Source organism: Chelonoidis abingdonii, chromosome 1, assembly GCF_003597395.2.
Source record: "Chelonoidis abingdonii isolate Lonesome George chromosome 1, CheloAbing_2.0, whole genome shotgun sequence".
Lineage (NCBI taxonomy): Eukaryota > Metazoa > Chordata > Testudines > Testudinidae > Chelonoidis > Chelonoidis abingdonii.
The window spans coordinates 179733586-179745199 of NC_133769.1; the positions used below are offsets into that span (position 1 = coordinate 179733586).

The window sequence follows — 11614 nt, forward strand, 5'->3', positions numbered from 1 at the left end:
AAACAGGAAACTTTTTGTATAAACTTTTAATAGAGCTCTCAAAAATCGGCATGGATGCCTGTGGTGTATGACCCGCTATGGCTGTATGTCCTCTGAGTTCTGTCTCTGTGCTCGGATTTGAGGCATAAATGGAAAGGGAATTACAATGGAAGTTTGGGAAAAATTTTCTAACTAGTTGACCATGCTTCTGGGAATAGTATTGTCTTCCTCCCAAAAGAAACCACATGGACAGAAAGCCACTGTCTAAGAGTACAATGTGTGTTTCAACCATACTTAACTGGTTGCCTCACTACTATTATTTGGAACCATTGAGGGGGATTTCTGGGAGAAAAGGGGTTTATTTTAAAAGGAGGAAAAAGCCACCTAAATCCTTTCTTCTTTTAGGTGGCCCACCACCTTCCACTGTCAGCCAGTCTGCTCCTGTGACTCTCCCTGGAAATCTTCCCTCTAGCAGTCCCTACACGATGCCTCCAGAGCCCACACTGTCCCAGAATCCCCTCTCCATCATGATGTCTAGGATGTCCAAGTTTGCCATGCCCAGCTCTACGCCACTCTACCATGATGCCATCAAGACTGTGGCTAGCTCGGATGATGACTCCCCTCCAGCACGCTCCCCAAATTTGCCACCGATGAACAATCTACCAGGTAAGGCAGGTTCCCAGCCAGCCTTCTGTGTGCTCTGTCTCTGTTGGAGAAGAAATGGTTGGAATGCTTCCCAGAAACGTGCACCCTCTTTTTACACAGAGGATGGAGCATGGTGACTGTCTGGCCTGTGCCAGAATAAGGGGGAAGCTGCTCTGTTCCTTATCCAGGCATTAGGGGAGAAGAGAAACGAAAACTCCTGTCCCTTTGGGCCTAGTGACCTGCTCTACAATGAGTGAAATGTGTTTACACTATAAGCCCCTGTCCCAAATTGTTGTTGTTCACTGGAACAAAATAGAAATCTGTTTTGTGGTGTTTTTTTTGTTCTTTTTTTTTGTTGTTTTTTTTTAAGCCAGTGGGATAAGAACACAATTGAAAAAGATAACTCTCAGGTCCAGGAGTCTGGTAACAGGTATTTGAAGACTTCGCCTGTAGTTTACTGGTTTACAGTCTGCCCAGGACAGTAGTGATTGGAGCTGATCATGTACTTGGAAAAAAAATGACTTGTTAAATAAATACTTGATGGCAAATTGCAGCATTCATGGACTAATTAATTTGACCAGCTCTAATAGCGATGAGAGCCGTCTGACATGCAGGTGCCATACGTTTGGAAGGGAGGTATTCAGTTCACTTACACAAACATTTGTCCACTGGATGTTTATAAAACAACTCCTACCCACCACACACACATGTGCCACTAATTTTCCCACTTGTTGACAGTCTTGACAAAATGGTTATAACATGGATTAGCTCTAGAGTGACCTCTTCTCTTGCTTTAAGAGCCTCGTTCAGTCACATTGGAACAGTGTGAGGACAAGGTAGGGCTGCTGAAGCCCGTGCTGTGTAAGTTTTATGGTTAAATAGAACAGTAGCCCTAGAAAGTGAAGTTTTAGCATCTTTCACTGGCACTAATTTTGTTTTTTAAATTGGAGCCAGGAATATTACACACAGTTCTTCTGTCTTCATTGATTGTCTGATCTAAATTTGATTTTTTTTTATTTCTTCCTTAGGAATGGGCATTAATTCCCAGAATCCTCGAATTTCAGGTCCAAACCCAGTGGGTCCAATGCCAACCCTTAGCCCAATGGGAATGACCCAGCCTCTTTCCCATACCAATCAGATGCCCTCTCCAAATGCTATGGGACCCAGTATACCTCCTCATGGGGTTCCTGTAGGACCTGGTCTGATGTCACACAATCCAATGATGGGGCATGGTTCCCAGGAGCCTCCAATGGTACCTCAAGGACGCCTGGGCTTCCCACAGGGGTTTCCTCCAGTACAGTCCCCGCCCCAGCAGGTGCCCTTTCCACACAATGGCCCCAGTGGAGGACAAAGCAACTTCCCTGCTGGAATGGGCTTCCATGGAGAAGGACCTCTGGGGCGTCCCACCAACCTGCCCCAAAGTTCAACAGATCCAGCACTTTGCAAGACTGGAGGTCCTGGGGGTCCAGACTCCTTCACTGTTCTAGGAAATATGCCTTCAGTTTTCACTGATCCAGACCTGCAGGAGGTGATCCGCCCTGGAGCCACTGGAATACCAGAGTTTGACCTATCCAGGATAATTCCATCAGAGAAGCCTAGCCAGACACTGCAGTATTTCCCTCGTGGGGAAGTTCCAGGCCGCAAGCAGCCGCAGGGTCCTGGGCCTGGATTTTCTCATATGCAGGGAATGATAGGAGAGCAGACTCCAAGAATGGGACTTGCATTACCTGGAATGGGGGGCCCAGGGCCAGTGGGAACTGCTGATATCCCCCTCGGAACTGCTCCATCTATGCCAGGCCATAACCCAATGAGACCACCTGCCTTTCTGCAGCAAGGCATGATGGGACCTCATCATCGGATGATGTCACCAGCACAAACAGCAATGCCTGGTCAGCCCACGCTAATGAGTAACCCAGTAGCTGCTGTGGGTATGATTCCAGGCAAGGACCGAGCCCCTGCTGGGCTATATAGCCACCCAGGTCCTGTAGGCTCACCTGGTATGATGATGTCAATGCAGGGCATGATGGGACCCCAACAAAACATCATGATTCCCCCCCAGATGAGACCCCGAGGTATGGCTGCTGATGTTGGAATGGGAGGATTTAGCCAAGGCCCTGGAAATCCAGGGAACATGATGTTTTAAGCTGCTACCATAAGACTGGATGTTCTGATCCTTGTCAAGATGAGATTCCAAGTCCTGACGGCTTTTCGGGAGCTTCAGGAGTACAGTTTGGCCATGCAATAGGTGAAAAGAGACCAGAGGATGCTTTGGGAAATCTCGAATGTATGGAATTTACCTGAAAACAAATTATTCATTTTAACAGGTTTTTTTAAGATTTATTTTTTAAAAATTATTTTTGTGGACTTCAGTATCCCATGATGGCACCTGCTTTGAGAATCTGTAGCTGTATTTTGAGAATTGCCATTTGTCACAAGTTGCACCATTCTCTGTATGTTTACGTCCTTTGGACTGGCTTCTCCCAGGACTCTCGGTTATTTTTTTTTTTTTTTTTTTTTTGTGTACTGTACTATATTGTAAAAGGGATTTTAGCAGAGACTTTAGTCTTTGGGGGTGAGAGGAGAATGGGATTCTAGGCTGTTTACTTTAGGTGGAGAATCCATCTTCAGAACTTTGGACTATTTTCCTTCAACTCTAATGTATAGAAAACCAAACTACGACCTCAGAGCAGAGTATTAATGAAAAGCACAAAAAAGGAACTTAAGTTCAGTGAGGGGAATCTTTTAAAAGAAATAATAAGTTAAGGACATATTTTTCAAATTATGGAGTGCTGTCCAGCACCTTCTGTCTCTCCCTCCCACTCCTTATTAAATAGACTTCTCTCTCCGTCCCCTTCTGTCTCCTCCTTTGGCAGCTGCAATACAATGTATTATTTTGGGGAGTAAATCTAGGAGAGCCTCTCCTCATGTGGGGAGTTTTCCCACTTTCAGGAAGGGGCTGGACTTGGACACTGTTACATTCTACAGTAGTCTTTCTCTCACTGTTTCCTATTCTCCTTTTCTTAGAAACCCCAAGTGATTTTATTAATGTGGGAGTGGATCAGACACTAAAAGTTATCCAGGATTTTTTTTTTTTTGTGGTTATTTTTTCTTCTTCCCCAGCGTAAGACGTTCTGTGTAACCTCCATTAAATTTGGTACAAAACCACTCGCCAGGGCTGTGGTGTCAGAAAAATAAAATATATTGTTTCTTACAAAAATGGACTGTCTTTTTTTTAAAATCCAGTCCAGTGGTGTCCTGTGTACTTCAGATGACTGACAGACTTCTCCTTGTTTGTTCCCTCATTAGCGTCACAGTCATATTAGCCACTAGATGGGACTAGCTTTCGTATCTTATGAAAGGTACTGGATTGGCTGCTGTGCCTCTTTCAGTTCACTTCTCCTTTACTCATTTTACGTAGCCTGAGCTGAACTTGATTGTTTCTTTGAGTTTGGCATTATCTCAAAGGGGCAGACCTAAACCCTGGAGATGGTATCCACAGCCTCTTTCAATACCTTGAGGGCTGGAGAATTGGTAAAACAACTCCTGCTTCTGGACATCCTTCTGGGTTAGCGGTTCTTGGTCCACTGCAAGGCGAGTGTCTCCTTTCTATTACAACAGGGAGAAAGTATGACACTGTTCGCAAAGTCTGTTCACTGCCAAAGTGTCTCTGCCCAAATGGCTACACTCAATGATTCTTTGTCACACTGGGTTGCTGATGAGTGAGGTAGGGTCTCTGACTTGTGGATTAGAAGCTAAGGTAAAGGGAAGAATTAAATGACAAAGGGGTTAGATAAATCCTCAGTGAGCAGGTTTTTTATCTAGACAACCTTGGGTAAATTGTTGCCTTTCTGCTGTTTCATTGATCCCTGTCTAATTCCGTCTCTGCTTTTTCAGACTTTTTTGAGAGAATTTCAGCAATGAAGTTTTATGTAACATGCATGGGGAGAGAGACTGGATACTAAAAATAGTTCTTTCTCCAGAGTAAAACAGTAATTTATTCTCAAATCCTCCTCCTGCTTTGTTTGAAAGTATGAGGTAGTAGACTTTATTCATACAAGCTTGGCTGCTCTTTCTCTTTAGTAACATAGGAGGAAACATTCTGCTATTCAGACTCTCATTTTAAATCGCTGCACAGCCTGATGGCAGAAAAGCCCAAAAGGTAACCCTCAGATGGTGAACTTCTGAAACTTAATGGTAACATCCCTCCTATATCACAAATACATGGTAAATATTTGAAATCTGTTTGAAGTAGTAGATTGTGGTATTGCAGACAATTCATCTGTAAAGTACACACACAATTCTTAGAATCAGGGTCTAAAAGACAGTACATTCCCCAGGTTGCAAACCATATAACAGGTTAATCTACTCAAGAACCATGCAAGTAAGGATCTGTATCTTGCATACAAATTATCCTACCAGCTAGCTAATATCTGTCTTCTGGTGGTACCCACTAAGTGATGCTTCAGAGGAAGATTTACAACATTCCTTATGCTCTTGGGATCTAACCTATGTTGAATCAGAAGGTACTGGGACATGTTACTGCCTGAGTGGCATCAGTGCCTAAGCCTCATTCTTTGATATGAATTTAGGCATCTACATACCTTACTATTCCTAATTATAAATGTGACTCCTAGACAAATTATCTAGACCTCTTAAATGTAGCATCTGTTATGATCTACTAAGGCACTGTAGGCCACAGATTGCAAATATGTTATATAAAAGATTTAATTTAGTCAATAAGCCCAGCACCAATAATTTAATCAAGAATCTGCTTGTTCTCTGACAGCAGAAAGAGGTGCAGCTGATTAATTTTCACCACACTTCATAATTTTAAATACATCAATCATGTCTAATCTAAATATTCTTTTCTACTTGTAATTTTTGCACACTCATGTCTTCACACACAAATATATGCAGTCCTCCTCTGCCAAATCTATTCACTATTTGGTGTGGTGGTTCTTGAAGAGAAATGAACAAAGTTAGAAGGCAAGACTCCAGTTAGAGAAATACCATGGTCTGCTACATCAATTTGGTAGCAGTGACTCTTAAAAGATCTCATCTCACTTCTGCCACTGGCATGCTCCCTTCATTTTTCTCCCACTTTCAGCAGCGGATCCTCCAGGTTCAGAGCCAGCCAATGTAGATAATTTCCAGTTATTTTTATAGCTACCTCTTGTAGACATCACACTTCAACACCTTGTGCTATATACTATGTTTTAAACAGCTGGTGTCTCTCTTTTTAATCCTTAAAAGAAAACTCCACTAACATTTACTGTGTTGGAGCCACAGGCCCTACTTCAACTCAGTATCCACTTCTGCTACTGTAATGAAACTTCCACACCAAGTTCTAAGACCTTCTCCCTACCAACTCCTCTGCATGAAAACCAGTTCTTTACTTTAACTGCTCGTTGCTCACTGTCTTTAAATCAACATCAGAAATGTTTCCCTATAGTTATTTTTTCTTAAGTTTGAGGGACTTCTAGTTTAAAAAACCAAACAAAAATGTCGGATGCTGCATTGACAGGGAGATGGACTGGATACCCTAAATGAACTTGTATTACATTAAGGCTTAGTTTTCCTTTCTAGAAACTTCTCAGTTAATCATATTAGATACAGCGATTGGCTCTACTAGTCTATCCTTAGACATACATTGCATGAACTGTGAGTAGCGGGATTCCTCAGCGAGAAGCCCTGTTCCCTGTTTTGGAGTTGATGACTTGAAAAATATTATCCATGTTGGCATCACTACCTCAGCTACTTCATACCTGTATTTGCTTTTTAGCAGTTGGCAGTGTCCTCCAGCCTTGTAGACTTACAGCTCTTAACTTCCTCCTTTGGTATTTGTCTTTGTGTAAAAGTACACTAATCTCCCATCAGAATTCCTTTCAAAACTATTATTTATAGTGTCTAGAGGTCTAGAGGTTATATAGACATTAGAGATCTACACGTCTATCCTGATACAACATGAATTTGGATATAAAGTGGTAAAGCAGCACTCCGGGGGGCGAGGCTGTGTGCTCCGGCGGATCAAAGCAAGTTCGCTACAGCGCAGTTTCACCTAAAATGCGATAAGATTTTTTGGTTCCAGAGGACAGCGTTATATCAGGGTAGAAGTGTATACAGTCTTGGACAAAGCCCCCAGCACACAGTCCTTCTGCTGCCTCACTTCTGGCTGAGTGTTGTGCAGGAGAATATTACTGCTAGTCATGAACAATGAGCAAAAGACAGAGGCAGCTTCCTCAGCAGATCTTGGCTTAATACTTTCATCACACCACCACCCTTCCCTGATAGTTTTGTGCTTATATTAGACTTGTCATACTGAATTAGACATGTACTCCATTTAGTCCAGTACCTTATCTGACAGTGGCCAGTGCCAGAAACCCCATATATAACATTATGGAATAACTGTTGAGAGGGGAAGTTTCTTCCCAATCAGTCAGCTAGAGCTAGGTTTATGAGCTGAAGCATGAAGGTTTTATACTCCTAAAATGTATTTTATCCTACCTAGGATAAGCAGTTCTTCTCGTTAGCTGTATAGTCCTTCAAAATCTGCCTGTGCTCTTGAGAGTATCTTGTGCCAATGAGTTCCACAGAACTTCTTGTTCAATTTCACTAGATGGCGTCTTGTTCTTATATGATGGGGGTAAAGAAGCTTATGTTTTACCTTCTGTATATCTTTAGTTACTGCATAGACTTCTATAATGTCCCCTTTCCAGGTAGTCCATATCACTAATTCATCCTTATCCCTGTAATCACTTCCATTGCTCTTCTTGGAACACATTCTGCACTGTCGTTCTTGAGCTAGTGAGCCCAGAGCTGAACATGGTGTTCCAGATGAGGGTGTACCATGGGCTTATATGGTAGGTTCAGGAGGTATAAGGAGTTTGATAAAATATTACTAAGACTGTCAGTTAATTGCTGTTAACAGGTGATTAACTCAAAGTAAAAGCTGCTTTTTTTTTTTATACATGCTAATTGCATAACTCTAAGATGGGGCTTGGTGGCTGGGAGATATGGCCAGTCTTAAGGATGGATGAGGGGCAGCCACTCACCAAGGTGCCATGCACAGGGGGGCGCTGCTGCATGCATCTGGTGCCCCTGGTGAGCCAGGACTGGCTGGAGAGCTGCAGCAAGATGCAGCCCCTGTGCAACAGCACAGAGTCTGCCTTGAGCTGCAGGCCGAGTGCCAGGCACCACAAGCTGTAGCAGCAGCACAGAAATAACATCCAAAAATATTTAAAGAAATGGTATTCTATTATTAACGGTGTGATTAAAACTATCTTTTAATTTTGCAATTAATCATGCTTTCTAATCACTTGACAGCCCTAAAAATTTTGTTTGCTTTCTTTGCTACTGATTGCAGTTAGTTTAGAATTTGGTGATGTATACATGTATTCAAATCATTCCTCCCATTGTGCATTTGTGGTTGGTGGGAGCAGTTTAATGACATATCAAAGGAAAGTCAAGCCCATGTTTCTCAGACAGGAATTACTCTAGTACCTCCAGTCATACATCCAGCAATTAATTACAACAGCACTACACTATTTAGTGCTTCTCTTTAGGGGGGAAGGGATAATATTACACAGTGACACTGTGGGGGCTGTTTAGGAAAACTGCATGTAAATAACCAGATGTACTAGGAGAGGAAGGCTATTGCATAACGCCAAGGGAGCCTTAATGGCTATAAATGATGAAGGGCCTGAGTTTTACATACTAACTAAAACATGGCATCTCTAGTAATGCAGTGCTCCTTACTACTTTCCTAGGGTAATGAGGTCAGAGAAGAAGAGTGTTACCACTTAAATCAACAGCACTTCTACAGTAACCGGTGTATTCCTAGAGTGCTCTTACTGAGTACAAGTTGCCATGATCCTTCCCAGCTTGTGAAAGCTGCAAGCATAGGCTAGAGTAGTTCACTAAACTTCCCTGTTAAATTGAGAAGTAAAATTCACGTAGGAGTTCATTGAGTGTACATTCCCATGCTTAATCTGGGTTTGGTGTAGTTGTATGCTCAAAGCACATTTCCATATGTATCATGACGGTAGGAAGGGATTTCAGCAACCTCTTTACTGCCTTGGAAATGGGAGAGGACTGTATACACTATCAGTGGACTAGAGTACTTAAGTCCCAAGCAGCATGTTTGCACTAAGGTGAGATAAGGAAGGAGATGATCGCTTCTGTGCAGAGCATGGCTATCATGGTGAGAATAAGGAAAAGAGGCAACAGTATATTGGTTTCAACATAAACACCAACGGAGGCACCATGGAGAGTGTCATCTCTAGAAGCAGGCTGCAGCTTATCTGACGTACTCCAGCATTTTGCTATTAGGGGAAAATATCACTCCCCCTCCATGTCCACAGCAGCAGGTCAGGCCAAAGCTTCCGTCCTTAGCTATCTTCAGCCACCTTCACAGTGAGAGACAATCTCTAAGTGCCTTTGTATTCAGACAATAGTTCATACAGGCAGATGCACTACCCAGCTGTGAGGTTGAGTTACTCGGGGAGAGGATAGCTCAGTGGCTTGCATATTGGCCTGCTAAACCCAGAGCTGTGAGTTCAATCCTTGAAGGGGGCCACTTAAGGATTTGGGGCAAAATCAGTACTTTGTTCTGCTAGTGAAGGCAGGGGGCTGGACTCAATGACCTTTCAGGGTCCCTTCCAGCTCTGAGATTGTGTGTGTGTGTGGGTGTGTGTGTGTGTACACACACACATTGCACACTACCTTGTCTTGCTGGAAATGCACGAGTTAGCAGCAGTGCATACAGACCAGCAGAATCCTGCATCTGGCATGAACAGGTCTAGTAACCGTCATAGCAACTTGTCAGATGGAGAGAGGGAGGAAAGAATTCAAACACCAAAGATTGAAGGCAGGAAACTGAGTTTTATTTAAATACTACTTATGAATTAGTTTGGTTCTTGTCCATCTGGGAGCAAAGGACACTGTACTCCTTTGGATTTACAGCATAGTGTGATAGAGCATTTAGAAATTCCTCCAGCGGGCAGAGACCTGCTCTGCATCCTCTCACCAATTGTTCCTGCAGGGGGACAATCAAGTTCAAGTTCACACACATTTAATAAATAAATTCTTATGTTGCCAAAACCCCTTTTGTATGATTTCAAACAGGTGAAGTTGAGGCAGTGGTTAAAGAACTTTGCCAAAAGATCCCACTGAATCAGTGGCCAGGTCAAAGATAATTAGGCTCCTGCCTACCCATCTTGTGGCTGAATATTTTATCATGTTCCCTCTGAAAATGCAATCAAAATCTGTCTCATTCCACAGCTTAGTGGGCTGGAAATCTGCTGCAAGACCCTCTATCTAGCCACTTGTATTGCAGAGCCACCATTGAGTCCTTACCTCTCCATGGTAAGACAGATGTACAAACCATTCTTTGGATTGCTGATGCTGATACAGTTCCACTGTCACATCTGCGGCATAGGGTGGCCACTTGTGATCAAAGATCCCCAGTGCCATCAACAGAGGAATGAGAGTAACATCATGAGCAGCATAGAGCATGAGCTTTCTGGGGGAGGGAGAGAGATACTAAAATAAACATTTTGCATTTATTTCTCTGGATGTCTAGCTACCACCCTGCATGCCTTTGCATGATGGATTAGCTTTTAAAACTCATTTAATAGTTAAATACACAGCTGTTCCTTTACTCATACACACTCGATGTCTATGTCAATTGGCTCTTTACATGTGCAGCCAGTCACTGATGGCAGCTAGAGAGACAATTATATTGCCCTGTACCTGGCCTCTGTAGCAGGAGATGATGGATCCATTGCTTTCATTATATTCTCATGTACAGCATAGAGAAGAGGACCAACACACATCTGGAGAACCTCCCTAGAACAGATGGAATTGGAAATTAGCCTGAACAAAAAACTCTGGGCCACACGAAGAAAGAGTTGAAGAACTCTTGATCTGTCCCTTATTTCACTTCCCCGTTTTGTTTGCTCTGATATACGGATACTCAACCTAGGGGTTGTGACTTGTACTGGTCTCACGACTATACCCTCCACTTCTGTATGGCTTGAAGGAAAGGGGGAATTCTGAAACATTTTTGTTTTAATGCAGGGCCAACATGTTTAGAACCACAGCCCTAATAAAAGGGGAAGTGTCCCCATCACCAGAGAAGAGTTGCTGGGCATTGCAGCTGGGGGCTGTTTTTTTTTTTTAAAGGGAAAAACACTGTTTCCTTTGGCAGTAAGTTAGCCTATCATCTTTTACGAACAATTGTGAAAGTGACTCAGCTGTGTATATCAGCTAATTTGTTCTGCAAGTCACGTGCTGCAGGCCTACAAGGTGCTCTTCGCACTACTATCAACCACTCTTTGCAGCCCTGCTGTGCGTTACAGGTGATGCTCCACTGGGATAATTCTCTGCCTGGTGGAAATCAGATTCCACGAGTCTGGAATGACATCCTGTAAAAGGGATTCTTTGCTCATCCAGACCCAGTCTTCCCGCTTCCCCCTTCAACCTAGTGAAGTGCAGAACTGTCCTTCAGGCTGGGGGCTGGAGATATGAGACATCACCTTGAATTATGTTCCAGGATGTAAATCATTGAGTCGATGGATCGACGCTCAATCATTTTCAGGAAGTTCTTCAGCACAGGGCAGCTGGGCAAGTCATGTACCTGAAAGAACATGTGGGGTGTAAGATCCAGTGTGCAGCCACCCAAAAGCAGGTACCGATGACACACTCGCACCTAAACACAGGCGTTCATGGGCTAAGTTTCACAATATGTACACTCCACAGGCCTGCACTTACTGTAGGAAACTAACTTGTGATGGGTGTTGTAGGTTTTTGTTTTCATTTGTATTTTTTTTGGGATGGGGTGGGGTGTTAATATAAGGAGCTGGCCCTTATACCACCTGCAAGTGTCATAAACAGATGGTTAAGGGTTAATGTCTCTTTTACCTGTAAAGGGTTAAGAAGCTCAGTAAACCTGGCTGACACCTGACCAGAGGACCAATAGGGGGACAAGATA

The 11614-nt window shown here is 43.2% G+C and overlaps 2 protein-coding genes across 2 annotated transcripts in view; one reads left to right on the plus strand and one right to left on the minus strand.

Moving 5' to 3' along the window:
* BCL9 (BCL9 transcription coactivator) overlaps positions 1-3841 on the plus strand; it is an 83487-nt gene extending 79646 nt beyond the window's left edge. The window contains exons 8-9 of the mRNA XM_032780986.2: positions 385-645; positions 1653-3841. Of these exons, the coding sequence (XP_032636877.1) occupies positions 385-645; positions 1653-2767 (1376 nt within the window). The 3' untranslated portion in view covers positions 2768-3841. The remainder of the gene's footprint in view (positions 1-384; positions 646-1652) is intronic.
* Positions 3842-9484: 5643 nt separating this feature from the next.
* The window catches only part of ACP6 (acid phosphatase 6, lysophosphatidic), a 23967-nt gene continuing 21837 nt past the window's right edge, over positions 9485-11614 (minus strand). Inside the window, exons 7-10 of the mRNA XM_032780985.2 lie at positions 11160-11260; positions 10375-10470; positions 9979-10144; positions 9485-9658 (exon numbers count right to left, since the gene is read on the minus strand). Coding sequence (XP_032636876.1) covers positions 9521-9658; positions 9979-10144; positions 10375-10470; positions 11160-11260 — 501 coding nt within the window. The 3' untranslated portion in view covers positions 9485-9520. The remainder of the gene's footprint in view (positions 9659-9978; positions 10145-10374; positions 10471-11159; positions 11261-11614) is intronic.